Source organism: Eulemur rufifrons, chromosome 1 (genome assembly GCF_041146395.1).
Source record: "Eulemur rufifrons isolate Redbay chromosome 1, OSU_ERuf_1, whole genome shotgun sequence".
Lineage (NCBI taxonomy): Eukaryota > Metazoa > Chordata > Mammalia > Primates > Lemuridae > Eulemur > Eulemur rufifrons.
In genome coordinates this window covers 71,637,064-71,658,577 of record NC_090983.1, presented here as the reverse complement: position 1 = coordinate 71,658,577, position 21,514 = coordinate 71,637,064, and the positions used below count along the sequence as shown (strand labels likewise).

The 21,514-nt window shown below is 37.4% G+C and overlaps 1 protein-coding gene across 2 annotated transcripts in view; it reads right to left on the bottom strand.

The window, feature by feature from the left end:
• Positions 1 to 21,514, bottom strand: part of NEB (nebulin) — a 206,554-nt gene that overhangs the window by 102,594 nt on the left and 82,446 nt on the right. Inside the window, exons 63-73 of one of the 2 annotated variants that reach the window (XM_069472708.1) lie at positions 14,323 to 14,358; positions 13,888 to 13,992; positions 12,285 to 12,392; positions 10,660 to 10,971; positions 10,139 to 10,342; positions 9,218 to 9,322; positions 4,983 to 5,090; positions 3,556 to 3,867; positions 2,074 to 2,277; positions 1,521 to 1,625; positions 153 to 260 (exon numbers count right to left, since the gene is read on the bottom strand). In XM_069472708.1, coding sequence (XP_069328809.1) covers positions 153 to 260; positions 1,521 to 1,625; positions 2,074 to 2,277; positions 3,556 to 3,867; positions 4,983 to 5,090; positions 9,218 to 9,322; positions 10,139 to 10,342; positions 10,660 to 10,971; positions 12,285 to 12,392; positions 13,888 to 13,992; positions 14,323 to 14,358 — 1,707 coding nt within the window. Of the gene's footprint in view, positions 1 to 152; positions 261 to 1,520; positions 1,626 to 2,073; positions 2,278 to 3,555; positions 3,868 to 4,982; positions 5,091 to 9,217; positions 9,323 to 10,138; positions 10,343 to 10,659; positions 10,972 to 12,284; positions 12,393 to 13,887; positions 13,993 to 14,322; positions 14,527 to 16,528; positions 16,841 to 18,534; positions 18,643 to 21,264; positions 21,370 to 21,514 lie in introns of both variants that reach the window. The other variant, XM_069472715.1, reaches the window with a different exon arrangement.

The window sequence follows — 21,514 nt, the reverse complement described above, 5'->3', positions numbered from 1 at the left end:
TTGTGGTTTTGTGGGATTTTTCTTTTCTGGTCCATTTGCAACTTTGCATATGGGAATTGAGGCAACTACATTTCTGCCAGGAAAAATTCTAAAAGCTGCTATTTGTCAACACCTGTGAGTGAAAAATGCCTTTTCCAAAAACATCAACTTACATCACTAGCAATTTCTCTTGAAGCCTTGGCTGCTTGGATTGGAATGGCATCCAAACGCAAGTCATAGCCTTCCTTCTTGGACTCTTCCAAGGCAAGTTTATAGAGTTTCTGTAGAAAAGAAAGTCATTATTCATCACTCCATTCATGAAAAATGAAGCTGTTTATTATTACATTCTCTCTGTCCTCATTTAAACTACAGAAAATAATCCACAAAGTCAAGTATTCAGGTGGGTTTGCTTTGCTTCATAGGTGTTGAAGGATTTTTAAGGGCACAAGCTCTTTTTTTTTTTTTTGAGACAGAGTCTCACTCTGTTGCCCCGGCGAGTACAGTGGCATCAGCCCAGCTCACAGCAACCTCAAACTCCTGGGCCCAAGCAATCCTCCTGTCTCAGCCTCCCGAGTAGCTGGGACTACAGACACGAGCTACCACATCCAGCTAATTTTTTTTCTATTTTTAGTAGAGACAGGGTCTCACTCTTGCTCAGGCTAGTCTCGAACTCCTGAGCTCAAGTAATCCACCTGCCTCAGTCTCCCAGAGTGCTAGGATTTACAGGCGTGAGCCACCGCACCTAGCTAAGACACATGTTCTTAACTTTGGGATTTTATTACTTTTAAATTTCAAAAAAAAATTGGAGGGAAATCAGCATTTGGCTGCCAAAATTTTATTTTGCCAAATAAGCACATGTAAAAACAACTAGTTAATATTGCCACCATAATATACATGTGTGTGTGTATACACACATAGGCCATCTTAATACTAAAGAAGGAGAAGGAATAAGGACAGTACTTAAAAACTGAACATGTTTGGTTTTATAATATAAAAAACTCAATGTACTGTGATTATTTTTCCTCAGTTTGCTGTGGACTGTCATCTCTGACCACGATCAGTCTGTGAACCTGGATTTCAGGGTCACTGCCCTTATGAAAATGTTGGTGTTGACTGAGATGATGAGAAAGATGTTTGCAAGTAACATGAAATGACAACTAGAGCATATTGAAGCAGCAAAACAATGCAGGCTTAATAACTCACTGGGTTCCAACCCAGCACCTGCTTACTAAATAGTTGTTGAATAAAATAATGGTTTTATGTCCACACTGACCTGTTGGGGAAGCCTTTAAAAGTATAATTCCTATTGGGATATTTATTTGTCAATTTCCCATTACTTGACAGCCTGTTAATAATGAAAGGCTGGCCTACTCTGTGGACCCACCACAATCGCCCCAAATTGAACCAAGTGAGAACTATCTCTTTTACTGACTGTGTTAGTTTGGAATATGTACAATACATCAGTCAAAAAATATTGCACTATACAGTTACAATAGTTCATTTTGCCTTTCTGTTCATTACAAGAGCAACAGTTTACTTACATCACTGTATTGTATTCGGTTGAGTTTGGCTAACATGATTTCCGGCGTATCAGGCATGACATGAATTGTTTTCTTGTCATTGTCCCAGGCTTCAGTATATAAGCGCTTGAAAAAAAAAAGAGAGAGAGAAATTATTTTGGTGTTCATATACATCTTTCTTTGGATTATGTGCCAGGTCATCTCTTTTATATACAAAGTAGAAATAAAGGTATGAAAACTACATAAATTCCTACTTTTGTTTCTTATTAAAATTCTTTAAAGAATTTAGTTCTTTAAACTGTTAAAGAATTTAACAGTTATAGAAAGTGTAATTGGATTGCAGTATTTAAAATAATGTCTAGGAAAGAATTATGAAATAATTATGGCACATAATATTTTTAACATCAGTTTAATATTTTGAAGTACCACTAAGTAACTATGGTTTTATACTGGAAAAATCATTTTAAAAGATATCATGAATCTTATAGCAATCTTTAAGTGTAATCATGTCAGAATTTTTACTTTGTTCTATGGTAACTTCTGATATCTACCCCAGCGAGGATGGAAGACTCACCTTATTCATGTTTATGGCATTATTTTTTGCCAGCACCTGCTCTGGAGTGTCAGTTATACAGGTAAATTTCATTGTTTCTGGCCGCTGACGGTAGATATTGTCACTCAGTATCTCTGCAGCTCTCTTGGCTCTAACAACTTCCACGGAACCAATTGGAACCCAACCAATGCCTCTCATCCATTCAAGGTCTGACTTATACAAATTCTGCAGATCAACAGACAAAAAACACATTTATTAATTAGTATTTCAGATTTATAGTCACCAAATGGGTCATACTAGAGAAATACAAAAGTATTGATGAATAGATGAAACTCTCAGCATAATTACTCACTCACAAATATCATTGAACCCTGGGCATATTTTTTTTCCTGAGCACTTTTTTGGAACAGAGGAGTATACCAAGACTAATGAAAGATTTTTTTTTATTATTTTTAAAGTAAAAGACATAGTCTTGCCCTTAAGAATATTGCAAGATTTTTACACAGGAGCAGTGCTTCTTTAGCTTTGGAAAATGTGCTCTACTAGCTCCAAATAAAACCACACATTCAGACCAATGGTGTGTGACTATCACAGTCACAAAAACTCTTACTATTGTTTCCATCTTCAAAAATCACAAAGTATCAAGTGTGTAAAGGAAACATGGTGTCGTGGAGATAATATATTAGATATTTCCTAATTGTTCGTTTTATTTTACTCTCAATAGGATATGCTGTTAGTATCAGATGATTGGAATTTTTTCTTTTTTTTGAGACAGGGTCTTGCTCTTTCACCTAGGCTAGAGTGCAGTGGCATCATAATATCTCACTGCAACCTCAAATTTCTGGGCTCAAGCAATCCTCCTGTCTTAGCCTCCTGAGTAGCTGGCACTACAGACACGCACCACCATGACCAGCTTTTTAAAAAATTTTCTGTAGAGATGGGGTCTCACTCTTGCTCAGGCTGGTCTCAAACTCCTAACCTCAAGCAATCCTCCCACCCTGGCCTCCCAGAGTGCTAGGATTACAGCCATGAGCATCCATACCTGGCCAGATGATTGGTTTTAAAAACCACAAGAAAGACTTAGACTTTTTCTGTCAGTGACTCTAAAATGTAAATGTTTGGTAAAACAATTTAGCATAATATACTTTTCTTCCCACTTTCCTCATACTACCGTCTGCCCCCACACACATTTCCATCTCTTTAGCCACAGGTTTGTAGTGATATATTTTTGAGAGTTAAGTTTCATCTGATTCAGGGAAAGGAAGCCTGAATCACTAGAAAGATTTATACCTGTATAGAATTGATAATATTTACTTTGTTTTGGAGAACAAAACAAATTGTAAAACAAACTGTAGTGTTTCCAACAGGAAACTCCATTCAGATATTTAACTGGACAGTGTTGGAAATACACAAACAAATTCCAATCCGCTGGCACTGGCCAGAACCCACGGACATATGTCAGATCTGCTTTTACCATGCAGAGCCAGCACCAAGGATACTCACATCACTCTGCAGGTCATAAGCTTTCCGCGCCTGAATGACGTCATTCTGGTCGGGCAGGCACATCCATTCATGCAGAGGATGTCGATACTCCACATCGCTGACCAACGTCTGACATTTCTTGGCCAAAACAATACCAAGCATGTCCACCGGGCTGGTGTACCTTGTCTTGTATTTCTCAAATTCTTTCTTGTACTCAAGGTCACTCTGCACTTTGGCGATGTGGAGGGACCACATTATCTTGGGGTCATCATGTACTGCTCGGGCGCCAATGTGGTGACCCAGCTGTTTACGATAAGCTTCTTTGTATTTGTACTGAAAGAGAGAACCCAGTAAATTAGGAGGAGGCACCAATGGTCATTCCCTTTTGTTCTTTCTGTGGTGACACTCTCTATGAAATCTTTAAGACGACAGAGGAGTTCCCTCAAACGCACTGCTGGGATGCTACATGTTGGGGTGTTGTGCTCATTGGCACATCTCTGCAGAAGAATACCACGATGATTCCTTTATGTACATTAGGGAATTATATGTTGGCAAAAAGTGATAAAAAGTGAACATTGAAATGAAGAGCCCAATTACAGTGATAAACCATGACAGTGTCTCAGAAGTTCATCATGTGAGTAAATTCATTCAATAAGAACACACCTGGGTGTGTGTTTACATGGCTCATTACAATTTTTTTTCCAGGGCAGTTTGAGAAATAATTTCCTCTTCACAAATAATTGGGGAAGAGTAGGTTTAAAAATGACAATTTCTGTTGTTTAATGGGTATAGAGTTTCAGTTTTGCAAAATGAAATAACCTGGAAATCTGTTGCACAATGTGAATATACTGAACACTACAGAACTGTATACTTGATAATGGTTAAGATGGTAAATTTTATACTTTGTATGTTTGTCACAATTTAAACATTTTAAAAACCTATAAAAGTGGACAATTTTAGTCCTCTTGGATTAAATTTTAAGATGTCCAGGAATCTGATGTCTTTATTTTTAGTAAAGAAATAATGACGCTGTGGACCCCATAGTGTGGAGACTTTTAGGTTTTTGGCTAACCTATGTTCTTCTTCAAGTCATGGGGGGAGAACCCAGTTAAGCCTGCTTCTTTTCTGGCATCTTTGCCTTGAGTGTATCCCAAAGAGAGCTCATGAGGTTTTATAAGTAGCTCAGCATATGTCTGTCTAACTTTAATCAAGAGATTCACTCCCATCAAGCAAGGACGAAAGACAAGAGCCAAAGGAACTGTTTAAAACATTCCAGTCTAGGCTTTGTCACCATGGTCTTGGGCAAGTTCTCTATTGTCTCAAGCCTCAGTTTATTTGCCTATGTGATGAAGTTAAGACGGATGATAACTAAAGAGATTTCCAGCTGCCTGCCCCACGCCTGTGGCTGGCTCGTTGCTAATAAATGTTAGGACTTGATCAGCTCTTACATCACTGGCAATATCCCGGGAGGCCTTGGCAGCCACAATGGGAATGGCGTCGCTTCTCAAGTCATAGCCTTCTTTCTTGGCTTCTTCCATGGCCTGGCGATAGAGGCTCTGAGGAAAGAAATAGCAGCTTTTAGAATACAGAACTCACATTCACTCTGAAAATGCATTTTTGTCAAAGGAAGGCTATTTTTGGATGCAAAACCGCACTAGTATGCTCAGCCTTAAGTTAAAAAAATTCTTTCTTTTACTTTGTATTTATCCAACCTATTTACTTAAATGGAAATTTCACATTCAGCAAGTTTTAACATCAGAACTTCCCTTTGCACAAATCTTTACAGATTTTATGCATTATATCAATAGCTCTGACTGTGTTTAGATTATTCAGCACTTGCTTTTCTCATAAAACAGCTAAGAAATGTTGCTTTATTTAACTCTACATTTGAATTAGGACCAATTTTACTAGTAGAGAATAAGACTATATAATAATACTACCACTATGAGCATGTGTCCATAATCAAACAGAGCTGAACTAAGAATGAACCACTGTTTCTCAATTTCTCTGTTAAGGTGGATTTGCTTCCTGTTTATTCATTTTATCAACTGCTAGAAATTGTTAGAAGACACTGGCATAGCAGGTACCAAAGATTTATGAGTCAAAAACACAAAATTGATAAAATTCTATTTATTAATTTCTTCTGTGAATTGAGAAAACACCGCCACTGTTTAGTCTCTGTGGCAGGACAGATGTGTGCAGGTGTTCCATTGGAGCATAGCTTGAGAACCATGCATTAAACAAATCATCTCTACCAATAGTCTTTAGCCTTTTATGTTTGTGAGCCCCTTACAGGATACAATTCTGTATCCTCTTAAAACAAGATAAATTTTAAAATAATTGCTAATATTGGTATTCAATAAATCAAAACAAAATAAATATACATTTTGATAAATAATTTTTAAACATAACCAGTTAAAATTTATTGGATTTCTTAATGAGATTTTGGAATTTTAGGAGCTCATGGTGCTTTGATTCAGAAAGTTTTGATAGTCACAAAGGAATTAAATTGTTTGGTAGAGGTTTTTTATTGTTTTAATACTGTCAAGCATACATCACCGTAACTACTGGGGTGTGTATGACTTTTTGTCTTCCTTCTTTTTAAAAATAAAATCTTTATATAATCATATTTAATCAAATATTTTAATGTGTGCTCCAATATTTAAAAGTATATATTTTCCACATTTTGAAAAATTTCAAACCTACAGAAAAGTTACAAGAATGGTACAATGAACACCCAAATATCCAATTTATTAACATTTTTGCTATATTTGCTTTCTCTCTTTCTCTTTATGTATGTATGTATGTAGGGATACATTTCTTTTTCTCTTCTTATTATTTTCAACCATTGAACTGATTACAAGAAAATTATACACATAATGTCCTTCATCCCTAAATGCTTTATCATGTATCACCTAAGAATGAAGAGATTTTTACATAACCACAATATATTTATCAAATTCAGGAAATTTAATATTGATATAATATTATTGTCTAATACCATTCTCTTTTATTGTTTAATATACAGTGAATACTCAAATTTCACCAGTTTTCCCAATAATGTCCTTTATAGCAATGCTGTTTTTCTACCCAGAATTCAATTCAAGAGAATGAGTGGCATTTAGTTGTCTAGTTTCCTTTCACACCTTTAAACTGTGCTTTTCTTGTTTTAAAGTGAAAGAAGTGAAACATCACTTAAACTGCAGGGGCCTTCTCAGGCAGATAATTTAGAAGAGCATATGTATGGAAATTGAAGCTATGTTAACTGATTTACTTAAAATGATCCGTGCCAGAGTATCCTTTGGAAAGCCTTTGTGTAACTTCAAGGGAAGCTGAGGTTCGAAGGCAGCTCATCTCTGTACCCAAATACAGGGACATGGCTCTTAAATCACTCTATAATTGAATGATTTAATTTTTAATTTCAGTTTCCCCCTTTTCTCCATTAGGAGATTTATTGAATTGGATAGAGCAGACAGCACCAGTAGTTAGTTCTGGAAAAGAATTTAGAAATATCTTATGGTTTTAAGGGGAAACAACAATGATCTACAATTTTATAGGGCTTTTTCTTTCTACTTTATCTTGTTCAGTGTACTTTTCACTGTTGAGGCTGTGTAAAGGCAAAATCTTAAATGTAAGGAAAATCCTCAAAAAGTGCAGCACAAGTGATTTCTTCAATTTTATGTCCCAGTCTCAAATTAGATTGAATTAAGAATACAGAAATAGCATCTGGATTTTAAATATGATACAGAGGCACTTAATTATTCAATGACTTAAGAGTCCTAGAGGCATATTACGGTATATTTATAAAGTAGATTACTAAGATGTATCAGTTTGGATCCTTTCAAGATCAGATTTTACAACAAAAAGCTAAAGTTAAAATAATACTAAATTTAATATCTCTGGATAAAATCCAGCGGGTATTTGTTTTTCTGAAAAATTTCTAGAAATGTTTCTTTTGAAACTAGAGAATCAAATACTTCAACTATTATTTTTTTGAAGAATAAATGCCCAATTTTTTTTTTTATATTGTAAGTTGGAAAAAATGTGCTTGAATCATCTCATGGCTTCAGACCAAATAGGGTTCTTTAATTCTTCCAGCATTTGAAAAAGATGCAGTGCTTCAAAGAAGAGCACACTTTTAGCTATCATCAAGTCTACATTTTAAAGCTTGTTACCCAAGAGAACTAGAATGGGTAAATGAGAATTTGAGAGAAAAAATAAGATGCATTTGTTTTGTTTTGTTTTGTTTTACATTCATGGAGTGAAATATGGAATAAAGTACCACTGGCAGTGGCCTGATAACAAATTCAAGTGGGCCATTCTGAAATCTAATCTTCAGATGACAGTTCTTAAGAAATTAATAGGATCATGCAATTTTGAAGAATGTAAATTCAGATGAAAATTTTAGAATGAAGAAATAGGCCAATTTCCTCTCAGCAGTTTGGAAAAAAAAAAAAAACCCAACTACCTCAACTTTCCTAAAATAAACAAACGGGAGAAGTTCAAGAGCGTCATTACAATCTGCAATAGAAACTAACTTTATCTGCCTTGGGTAGGGCAAACCTCCCAGGAGAAGCTAATCCAACTGAGAAACTGTGGCCAAGAGAAAATTGCTCATTCCAAAGTGAAGCCAAGACCAAATATTTATTAGCAGGCTTGTCCTTTGGTCTGTTTTGTAATCCCGGAGAAAGCACAATCACATCCTCCTCATTTTACTTGTCATGGTTATTTGATATAAGTGTGCCTCCTCTTTAGGGCTACAGTATTATAGGCAAATGTAATTAATATGGGTAAAATAATACACTTGGTCAAGTCTTGAAAATGAGTACTTAAATTTTCCAGAGTTCTCAAACTGAAGAAAACTCTGCCCTCCTTTTTTTTTTTTTTTTTTTAATAAATGAAGACACATAAACATGTAGAAAAATTAGTATTCTTCTGGAATCAACCATGTAAATTCTTGACTTTGGCAAGAGCGATTGAGCAAGAAACTATTTATGCAGCAGTATTTCTGGACTGCAAAGATATGCGACAAGTTTAGTAAGGCTGGAAATAGTTCATAAAAGAATGAATTTTATTGTCCTCAGGACATTTTGAAATAAGTTGAATTTAAGAATTCTTATTTCAGTTCTTGTAAATAAACTTCAAGTTATTTTGAGCATATTAAATAAATCTAATTTTCATGGTCCGACTTGAGTATAAAGGGAAGAAGTTAAAGTTTATTAAGCAACTATTTTACACCAGTCCCCATACTGGGCATGTTATATTTTGAACCTCCTTAAGTCTTCATAAAAATTCATCAATAAAGGCGCTTTTAACTCATTTTACAGATGAAGTAATTGAAGAAAATAAACTCATAGAACAAATTTTGAAGCAAGTAGTAATTTGATAAATAGCAATAATTATTTTTAATTCAAATAATGATATGTTTCAGCCATTAATAGTTAACTTTAAGTTTTTTTCCCTTACTGATAAGGAGATTTTTTTGTGCTTATCTATTTATCAATCTTTCTATCTACCTATTTTTAAAATAAAATAATATGTATAATCAAGGTAGGATAATGAGCATAAAAAAACCAAAACTAAGCTAATTGGCCTACATGAGGATTAACTCCATAATTCTGACATTTCTACATCAGCAAAAATCAATGTGACCAGATGAAAGAAATAAAACAAATGGCCTTACCACACTATAATTTATTTTATTTTGTCTTGCCAATGTAATTTCAGGTGTATCAGGCATAATATGGACTTGGGTCTTGTCTTTGTCCCAGGCTTCTGTATATAAGCGCTGTGAAGGATAAAAAATTGAATGAATTCAGCAAAACAGCTGTAAACAGTTTTCAATTAAGAAATCATGACAAAGTTGAGAGCCAGCCTCCTTGCTATCTGCACTGTGTGCTGTATGTGAACACTCCTTCTAATCTCTTTTTTACAAGGTAACCAAATATAAATGCATATTAAGCTATGAAAAGAAAAAATATGTCTGTAGTGTGTGTGTGTGTGTGTGTGTGTGTGTGTATAATCAAACACAGGTGCATGCACACACGTATGTGTGTTTGGTAAGCAGGTGACCTCCCCACATTAATTAAATTAAAAGCAAGTATTTCCCAAGCATATATATGCATGCATATCTGTACTGTGGCTATCTTAACAAATCCTCCCATGTTTTGTTTATTTGATGTTGTTTGTTGGTAGTTTGTTTATTAACTGCAAATGTGCCTGTATATGCCATCTCTAGATCTCTTTCTGATAAATGTTACGGAGATTTGTGTCTTACTTGTTTGTTCTATACTAATCTAAATATGTACCCAGCAAGAAAGAAACCTTGATACCAAACCATGTATGACTAATTCTCATATACTTCAAACAATTTGAACCCCAAATAGCTGTCCTATTCTTAACTCTGGCTATTTCACGAGAGATGTCAAAGCTGAAATGCTCCCATACGCCTTTGGAATCCTTATGTAACAGAATAAAGAACTCAACCAAATCACTATGCATTGGATAGCAATTTAATTGGATAAAACAAAAAAGACTAACTTAAGCATAGGTATTCTAAATGACATAAAGCTCTGTTTTACTTTCCCGCAAACTGGGATCTCACCTTGTTCATGGTGATGGCATTGTTCTTGGCCAGAACCTGTTCCAGAGAATCAGGTACACTAGTAAATTTCAGCTTGTCTGGAGGCTGGCGGTAGAGGGTATCGCTCAGGATTTCTGCAGCTCTCTTGCACTTGACCTCATCCACGGACCCAATGGGGACCCAGCCAATGCCTCTCAACCACTGAAGATCAGACTTATAAAGATTCTGGTGAGATCAAACACAAAAGCAAGTATTACTGAAGTTGTTTTGACACTCGATTTCAAAAATGGAAAAGAAAAGCACTGGAAAGTTTGGACAATCAAACTTCATGTCTGTGTCTTTTAAAATATGAAGGCCAAATTGGATATACTCTCATGGTATTATGTTCTCTCTCTCTAAAAGAGGGAAAGGGGCATAGGGACCTAAAAAAATGAGGCGCAGAGAGGAGAAATGTCATCCTTTCATAGGGTTTTATCTAATCCTAGACCATTGTCTATGTATTACGGTCATGAGCGTGGTTTCCATGGATCTCAAGTACTCACATCGCTCTGGAGGTCATAGGCCTGCCGGGCGTGGATGACGTCGTTCTGGTCGGGCAGGCACGTCCACTGGTGCAGGTAGTTCTTGTAGTCCACGTCACTGACTAACGTCTGGCACTTCTTGGCCAGCACCACCCCCAGCATGTCCACTGGGCTGCTGAACTTGGTCTTCCACTTCTCAAAGTCCTTCTTGTACTCCCTGTCACTCTGGATCTTGGCCACATGTATGGACCACATCATCTTGGGGTCATCATGAATGTCCCTGGCTCCAATGTGGTGGCCAAGCTGCTTGCGGTAACCATCTTTGTATTTGTACTGAAAATAAAAAGTTCATTTCAGAAATAAAAATGAGTAGAAAGAGTTAAAATTAGTTAGTTGAAAATTTTATTTGAAAATTGCTAATTCTTGCAGAGGAATGGAATCATCTGAATATCAGTTTATGTCCTCATCCTAAACTCTAATTAGATTTCACAGCTGTGGTCTCCTGGGAAGTAGTATAATGGGAAGTCTAAGAGTCTAACAGCAATAGTCTAATGGGTATAGTCTAATGGAAAGATAGGCCAAACTACAAAGTCCTGTGGTTTGCAGGCATTAAGTTCCTGGAAATAAAGGGAGCAACCGTTTTCCGAAGATCAATCAGTATTATATGCTGCCTTTTTTTTCATCTTCGGCTGGTGAAATTCCTAACCCAGAAATCCTACATATGATTTTGAGAATGCTATTCCTGAGTCCACAGATACCATCTCACCCCCCACCAAACTACCCATTACCCCTCACCCCGAATCTGGCTCTGCTGACTTTCACTGGGTCTCGTTTCCCAGAAATGAGTTGGATTATGTTTCCACCCTGCAAGCCCTGCTCTGTCGGATTTCAAATTTGTCTGAGGTTTGTTTGGGATTCCTCAAGTGAGAAAACAGACTATACATCTACAAAAAAGCATTTTGTTGGTGGTGACGGTCAGGGCTGACTCTGGATGTTTTCTCTCTGCTTTAGGCAACAACAGCATAGAAATCCTAACACATGTTTACAGAAGTCTGACTTCTCCACCAAAGGACCCACTTCTCTCAAGAGACCACAGAAAGAGAAACCAGGCTCACCAATGTGTTGTTCTTGGTTGTTTGTCTTTGTCTTTCTATTTTCATTTCAAAATGAACTCAAAAGGAAGTATTTAAGGTAATTTTTCAAAGAAAGAATTGGCAAAAATACAGAGCAGGCTTGAGGAAAAGATTTTCCTAGACTTGGCTATACCAGCTCTATATCTGATGCTGAACTCATACGTGTAACCAAGTTATTTTTTTAAAAGCTCTTCTGGCATTTTTTATTTCTGTGAGGCCCCATGCTCAAAATATGGAGAGGAATTTCCCATAATTGTAGATATAAAAAACTGTAGAATCAAATTCAATTTTATGCTGAAGTTTAGGACACCTCCTCCCCTATGGGACCTGGATGTTAAAGTCTTTTAGAGTTAAAAAATAAGAGTTTTTTCAAATGAAAACATTTCTTTGATTTAGAAACACAAGTCAGTAAATGTGCTCTAACTGGCACCTGGATGCATCTTCCTGCTGTAATAATCGTTTTGCCCGCTCACCCCATCTGTCCGTGTAAATATCTGGGGCGTGGCTACTCACGTCACTGATGATGTCCCTGGAGGCCTTGGCCGCCACGATGGGGATGGCGTCGCTTCGCAGGTCGTAGCCTTTCTTCTTTGCTTCCTCATTGGCGAGTTTGTACAGGCTCTATAGGGAGAAAGTCAAAGAATTAAATCAAAAGTTTTGACAGTTTTGGAGATTATCAAGAGAGGTACACCCTATAATTAAAAAAAGGAAAGAAACTGGAAACAATCTAAGTTTCTGGCAATAGTGGCAAGCAAATAAATTATATCCTACCAAAAAATGCTGCATAGCATTAGAAACAAATGAGATATATCAGTGAATATTAACATAAATGGATACATTAATTTATTATGTGTCAGTATAGATGAATGTCACACACAGATTAACATGATATACACATCGACATAGATTAACATAACCTAGTAATATCGATCGATGAACAAAGCATCAATCCATACTTACTGCTAAATGAAAAAATGACAGAACAGTATCTTTGATGTTATTATTCATTTATATAGAGAAAGAGATACACACAACACTGTTATTCTTTTTTACGACTTAAAAATTTTATGACAATCATGTAACATTTTATAATATTTAAAAACGAATAAAGTATAACTTAAAATATAGTTAACTTGACTATAATCACAACTTTAAGATTCTAAATTTTGGTTGTATCATATAACATGTGTCTGTAAAATTACGTTTTACTTTTTTAAAAAATCAGTAATCAATGTTGTTGATGAAGAACAGTTCTTCCCCACACCTGAGGTTTTCTTTCTATAAAAGAAGCTCAATTATTTTGACTGCGGCCTTTCTCTGTCTCTTTGTCTCTGCCCTGGGAGGGTCCGATGATTTACTGACTACCTAATTGGTAGGGGTGGGATTGGCGGGCATGCTCTGCCCAGCTCTCCCCCTCCCCCCTCTAGGATCCAGCCTCCTGCCCGTCTCGGTTTCTCTGCGCCCTAACCAGGGCCTCTCCGCTGAGAGGGTGGGCTGGTCACCTGTTCCAGAGCGGCCTGGGCCCGGGTGGGGAAACCTGATTCTGATGTTCAGTTAGCAGGCTCAGCTGGCTGCCATAAAAATGTGTCCTTTAACCTAACTTCAGAAGTAAAAAAACAAATGTGAGATTTTGGCTTCTGTTTCAACTCCTTTGTTTTATCTATTTCTTAATTTTATTTAGGACCTAGGTGAGGAAGAGGTACACATTACCACAGGCTTCCTTAGTAAAGGTAACAGATTTAGCAAATAAAAACATAGCATACTCAGTTGAACCTGAATTTCAGATAATCAACAAATAATATTTTAGTATAAATAATGGTTCAGTATTTTATCTGACAAGCCCATCCCTCGGAAATGCCAGAAATACTACTCAGTCCCACTGACTCACACTGCAAATGGCCACAGACTGAAAGGACAGTGTCACTTCAGTTTGCCTGTGGAATCCTATAAAATATGACATTCAATGTGGAGATGAAAAGGTGGAAGGGCTGAGAGTGCATATGAAAGAGCTACATCCACTGTGACAGCCGAGGCCCAAGAATCTCCACAAAACTAAGTGCAGAAAAACAAACAACAGCAACAAAGTAACGAGAGCACCACAGAATTTTGCCCCTACCTCACTGTAGTTGACCTTGTTCTGCCTCGCCAACATAATCTCCGGCGTATCAGGCATGATATGAACCTGAGTCTTGTCTCTGTCCCAGGCCTCTGTGTATAAACGCTATAAAAGGAGATAAGATGTTGATCACGAGGCATTTGAAATTGGAATTACAAAAAGTCAAATTATTTAATAAAATATGGTTAATATTGACCTAACTAGGAAAAAAAAAGCCAGACTTGGATATAAGGTATACTATTGGAAGTTTAAGTCTTATTGCTAGTTATCAAGATTGAAACTGAGAATATTAGAAATTATTTAGAGGATTTCAAATATGTAATTTAAAAGGTAAATGTGACTCCACACTTGGCAGATAATTTTGACTCCACCAGTCATTAAAATATAATAATATCTTTGGGCATCTTGGAAAACCTTCAGGCCGCTGGGGCTCACCTTATTCATGGTGATGGCATTGTTCTTGGCCAGCACCTGTTCCAGGGAATCAGTCACACTAGTAAATTTCAGCTTGTCTGGAGGCTGGCGGTAGAGGGTATCGCTCAGGATTTCTGCAGCTCTCTTGCACTTGACCTCATCCACGGACCCAATGGGGACCCAGCCAATGCCTCTCAGCCACTGGAGATCTGACTTGTAAATATTCTGAGAAGAGGAAAAGGCAGAAACTCTCCATCAAGATGAAAAGATATAGGGTAAAGATGCAAATGGAATCCATAAAAAAGTGCAATTCTATTTTCTTTTTATAGAAAACAAGCTCACTGTATTAGGCAGACTAAGAGAGGAACTATGTTCAAAAATGACCCAAAAATGTCTCTTAGCCATATAAAAAGTTATCAAATATTCCAGGTTCTTAGGAGAGGACTGATCTCTAGTGATATCTTCTGTGAGTTGGTTGAGTGAACATTATCATAATTACAACATGCACGTGCAGAAGAATGCAAACTCAGCGACAGAGAAACCACACACATGTCCCACAACAGGCTATCAGTAACTCAATTGTAGGCCTGGCCAGATGAAACACTCTGTAGCTATTAAGAGCCTTATTTTTAAAGAAAATTGATGATATATAGAAATGTCATTAATAGAATATTAAATGAAAAAATAGCATATGAAACAACGTGGGTAGGTAAATTATAAGACTAGGAGTGGGCTTTTCTAGTGGTTGGATAATGTTGGATTATTATTTCATTCCATATATTTTTTCCTTATATTTCAAAATATCTGTAATGCTCTTTTTTTTTTAAAAAAAAAAAAAAAGAGAAATTAAAATACAATAATGATGTAGAACCTCCGAAGCCCCAAGGTGGACCCTTAAAACAGCTGTAACTCTGTCCACAATTCAGGGCAGTAAATGACCATGTACATTAGTCCAGGGCCCCAGGCCCTTCCCCAGAAAGTGCTCAGGATGGAAGCACAGACTCCTTGACAGAATTATCTTGTCATGTCTTTATTCTCACTTTAATTCATATTTTTTGCTAAATATTTTTATGTACCCATTAAGTATTCATAACTACTTCACAACCACGGTATTGGACCTTTGCTCAGCTTGTTGGAAGGATTTCACCTGCAACAGCAACTAAGCAGAAAATAAAAACTGATATTTTGCAGTCTAGACAAAAAGTCTGTTCGAATTGCCCTGTGCTGACTAGTTATTGCCCCTAAATAACAACAGCAAGGATGAAAACAATAACATTTTATACCTTCAGAGTGCTTTTTAACTTTCAAATACTTCCCACGTTATGAAGGCCATACCACAGAGTGAGGAAGGCAATCCAGAGAAGGTCCCCAACAAACAGACAGATGGCAAGCAGTCTGTCAATGCTGTCACTCTATGGGTGACATCAACCCTTTTAAACTCCTTTTTGATGTGCAGGCAGAGCCTTTCTTTTTGGAGAGAATTGCAAAACACAGAGTTCTGTATGTTGAAAGGTACAGAACAGACGTGGGAGTTTTCTCAGGTGGGCTGTAAGTTTCTAGGAACAGCTGATTAATGTGTAATTATTATGAATTAGTTTTGTTCTCCAAAGCTCTCTAATGCTTTAATTCCTTTAAAATGTTTATAAAATATATCATGCAGGAAATGTGCTTCTCACACCCAGATTTGAGATAGTGCATCTGCTTCCAAATGGCACTGGGTTCCATGTGGCCCTTCCATAAAGAAAGCCACAGGAAGAGAAGTATCTGTGAAAAAACCCACCCGCTTATGGACACAGCAACTCCTTTAATTTCATAAGAATAATATTTAGTGTTGCAGTAGGCAATAGCATTCTAATAATTATAACCTCACTTGTTTTGTAAGGAAACCAAAAACAAATTCCAAAGTAATTTCTTTTTAAAATAAAAATGTGTCTTTTTTTCCTTAAAAGAATACAAGAAAATGTCTCCCCCTAGTGGACCCTGAATTCTAACATTATTTAATTCCAGTTTTGTTTTAATAAGATCAAGTCCACCTTGTACATTTTACTTCCAGATGAAGCCTATCAATGTATTCATAACAAAGCAATAAAACCGTACTCTGATTCAAATCTCATTCACTGGTCAGTAAATCTTAACTTGAGTAGGTCAATGGATTATATGTAAAAGATAACTTTCACATAGATTAAATCATTTCTACACACAGCTCCTTTATAGATGCTGCACTCACATCGCTCTGGAGGTCATAGGCCTGCCGGGCGTGGATGACGTCGTTCTGGTCGGGCAGACACGTCCACTGGTGCAGGTAGTTCTTGTAGTCCACGTCACTGACTAACGTCTGGCACTTCTTGGCCAGCACCACCCCCAGCATGTCCACTGGGCTGCTGAACTTGGTCTTCCACTTCTCAAAGTCCTTCTTGTACTCCCTGTCACTCTGGATCTTGGCCACGTGCATGGACCACATCATCTTGGGGTCATCATGAATGTCCCTGGCTCCAATGTGGTGGCCAAGCTGCTTGCGGTAACCATCTTTATATTTGTACTGAAATGAAAATGCACAAATCAGGTTTTTATTTTAAACTCTTAGAGGCCACAAGTCTATACAAAATCATCTTGCTTATATCATAGTTCCATGACTTTTGTAAATAAGGACCAACTCAAGCCAGTAGCCTGGCCTTTATCATTGAAGCCTGGCAAGGTAGTAAAATAGACAAAATTCATATAATTGTAGTATATATGCAAAATCATCTATAGCCTCGTGATAAGGAATAATTCTGGAAACAGTAAGCGCACACTACTCTGCTCAGGAAAGGTAACCTGTGGGAGTCAGGAAGAGGCCATTTCAACCAGGGAAGTTGGAGAATTGGATCCTGTATATAAAAGCATGTCCGGAAAAGGATGCATTTGGTGGTATTGTGTATGTAATAAGTAGTAAAATGAGTGACTGGCTCCTGCAAGCATGACGTACTCTACGTCAAGAATTACCTGCAGTATCAACAGAGGAGAATTTATTATTTCCTATTAGATTTGTGTATTCAGTGGCAGTGGCAAATTTTCAGCATCATTTAGAAAACTCATTACGCTAGTAAAGCTGATGTAGCAACCCATCTGGTCAGAGCATGCTCCTAATAAAGTCATGGGTTCTAGTCTCACATGGGCCAACAATGTTTTTATTATTCATGTCCAATGACTTGATTCTGGAATCTAAGCCAATTATCCAAAATACATGGTTCTAGTCTCAAAGACAACTGACTGAGAAAGTATAGGTGAATGAGCAGGAGGCAATATGGTACAGTGGAAAGGAATGAGGCTGCATGGAGTCTCAACTCCATCACCCACTAAGAGTTTGATTTAGACAAGTTGCTTAAATAATCTACAAAATGGGGATAATGACGAAGTCTACATCTCAGGGTAATTACGACAAAGGAAATAATGCATGTAAACTCTAAGCACAGAGTTCTCAATACTTCTTGGTTATTATTATTTCATTATTTATTATTATTGGCATAAATCCATTTGTGGGGAGGGTCCAATACACATAAACTGAAGTGAGTCACTAACATGATATTCCAATATAATGAACAGCATATTACATATTACTGTAATCTCGAATAGTGGGCCTTGATTTTTACAGCAGTAATCTGTTCCTCAGGAATCACTGAGGATGGGGAAAGGATGATAGTTTTACTCTGGGAAGTATGTGCTACATGGCCAGGAGATATGGTTAAGGGCGTGAGCTTGGGTCAGCAGCCACCTCTAGTACCAATCAGCCACCTTCTTTTCATAATCTTGCAAGGTTGAATTGTAATAACAGGTGTCATATTCACTTTTAAATATTGTCTATTAAAATGCTACATAAAGCCAGGCCTTGATTCTCCCTGGGAGAACTTAAGTTTATGAGTTATACTTTCCATATGCTTTTTCTACAAGCGTAACAATAATTTTTACATTAGCATCTCCAGGCCTGCAGCTGCACTCTAACAGTTTACACATGAATGAATCTTTCTCTATTCTCAGTGGACCAGTTTTCACCAAAGATGCTGTATCCTACAGGTTACAAATCCCTTTTATAAGCAGCAAATTTTCATTTTCCCTGAAACCAAGTTTTTGAAAATTCCCACACAAATATGTCAGGATATATTTTCAAAGGTTCAAGAAAGTTCTTTTTCAAGATTTAGTTTGGTGAAAATGTCACAGCAGACTGATCACATATTCAGAAGAGAATTGACAACTCACATCACTGATGATGTCCCTGGAGGCCTTGGCTGCCACTATCGGGATGGCGTCACTTCGCAAATCATAGCCTTTTTTCTTTGATTCTTCATTGGCAAGTTTATAAAGGCTCTAAATTGGGGCAAAAGAATAAAATCAGTTAGGTGTTGACATTCATATCCAAAAACTGACCGAGGACTGAAATAATTCACTAAGTTCCCCAGAGATAATGCCTGCAATAATCTTACTTTCGAAAGTTCTAAGCCTTCTGCATGTTTGCTAAATCGAAGACTTAAAAATGATGCCTATGGGGACCACGGCACCTTTATTTTTTACTTTAAAACTTATGTTGAATTAACTAGATATACATACTATATATTGCTTTAAAATTTTTAGTTAACACAATGAATCAGGTTTGAAAATTACTGGAAAAAATAAGCTGAAACTCACAAGCCTAAGGTAGCAAAATGTGGATAGAAGGGAAAGACTTGACTGTTGACCATGGCAATGAATTCAGTTCACATTTATTCTGCACTGACTATGGTCTGTGACTGTGTCAGGTACTTGCGAAACAAAGATGATGCTGACACCTCTTTCAACTTAAGGTTCCTGGGAGAACGGATGGAAAGACTGAAAACCTGTGGAACTGACTGCTTGAAAAGTCAAACCACATTATTAAGGAAGAGCTCCAGGAAGGAGTAATTTGCTCTGATTAGAGAATCAGGGAAGTTCTTGCAGATGGGGTGACCTTCGAGCTGGACCTTGAGTGATGAGCAGGGTTTCAATAGATGTCAAGGGCAGAGGAAATCACACAAATCAAGGCACAGAGCGGTGGAAGCACAGGGGATTGAAGGAAGTGGGGTGAGGCCCCGGGGACATGTGGCAGGAGAGGACTGAGGAGAGTCTGGAGTTGGACCTTGAACACCTGATTCTAAGATAAGTTGGTGCTTAATTCTACAGAAGATAGGAAACCAGCACAGACGTTCTCTTCTTTTCCACATACGAGGGGAGTGCCGTTGGGCATGTCCTGGTCAGGGTGGGAGGAGTGCGGTCTGCAGGGGAAAGGAGGGAGGGCACCTGGGCCTCCTGGAACCAGCAGCCGCACTATAGTGTCTCTGAGCTTTCCCACAGAGACAGACTTGAGAATTCCAGAAATGCCGAGCGGCCAGATACAGGGCCTCTTTGTCTCCTGAAATATCTGCACGTACAACACATGCTTTCCTGTAACAATACAGACCTATACTACAGGTTTAGCTGTTAGCTAAAAATTCAATCCTTTCTGATTTGACAGTAGAACTTGATGTTTTCAGTTTTTGGTGACAATTGAGAGCTATTTATACAAGCACTCAAAATTACAGTATCGCTCCAAAAATGAAATTACTTAAGATGGTGGCAATCTTATCTAAATTCTCTAAATGATATTCCAGAGAAGAGCAATATTCTGTTGATCTCTGCTGCCAAAGAAACAATATTTTCCTTGCTGGTGGCAGAAAGCTGGATGAAATAACTAATACATCTGCAGACAGAATTTTAGATTCACAAAAATCTCTGCAGGCTTAAACACATAGGCTCAGTCTAAGAAGAAGAAATTGCATAGAGATAAACATCAATCTTTGAACTGAGATAAATGACCAAATGCATAAATGCAGGATAGAGGAAACGTAGCTTTAGCCTACATAAAATATCTTAGAGTTTCAGTTGATCCGACATTCTGTGTGCACCAGCAGTGACAGCTGCCAAAGTACCCGGGGAGCACAGGGTACAGAAATGGAGGTCAAATGTCCAGAAGAGAAAATATGATAATCGACTATATTCTACACCAGTCAGTCCTCACTCACAATAGTTTGTTCAGTTCTGAGAGTCACATTTTACCAGGGATGTCACGTGAGGAATGCCCAGGAACGTGGATTAGAAAGAGAACTGGGGTGCAGGTGGCAGAGAAGCCTTCTTCTCTGGGGTGGGCACAGATTTGTTCTGCACAGCTTCAGAGGACTAAGGGGATTTGCAGAGAGAAGTGCTGTGACTCAATACATCGGAAGCCCTTTCTATTAAGTTTTCCAGAACCAATGGACTGATCTATGAGATAAACTCCTTGTCACTGAGACTTCTTAAGCAAAGGTAGTTCAGCAACCCATTGCGTGGGGGAGGCGAATTTCTGTACTGGAGCAAGGCTGACCTCTCTGCCTAAGCATCTGCGATTCTGGGATGAGGGCATGTGGCCCTACGCTCACTGAAAGTGAAAAGGAAGTGGGCTTGCTAACATATGCACTGAATAGGAGCCTCTCTCTCTCTCTCTCTCTCTCTCTCTGTGTTACTTGCTGGTAGTGTAATTTTAGACCTTGGCTTAAATCTTATACAATAAAAATCTTAAATTTTGTCCCTAAACTATAATTTAGGAACAATATATCATATACAGGAAATATTTTTACTATACCTATGCTTTAGCACAAGGGGAAGATGAATATATTTGGTCTGTTGCAAATTTCCTAACTTCAAAACTTAATAAAATAAATTGGTCTATATAATTTTATGGTTACTGCTTAAACCGTTAGTTCTTGTAATTTGTACTTCCTAAGCGATTATTCATATAACTTAAAGTTTAACATTTATGAGAAATGCAAGAGTTGTTATTCACATGAAGCTAGAAAAACAGATTCTTTATAAAGTTGTCATTTGGTATTATATCACTATGGAATAGATCAATGAAAATAAGAAATAGCATGCAAATGTCAAAGAATTAGCATCTGCTCTCACCTCACTGTAGTTGATTTTGTTCATTCTTGCCAGCATAATTTCTGGTGTGTCTGGCATTATGTGGACCTGAGTCTTGTCTTTGTCCCAGGCTTCTGTGTATAAACGCTATCAAAGAAAATACATACAGTCATCAGAAAAAAATTCCATGTATAATTAATAGGAAATTCAGAGTCACAAAAACTTTATAATCAAAAAAACAAATGGTGGTATTTTTTTTGTTGAAACAGAGTCTCCCTCTGTTGCCCAAGCT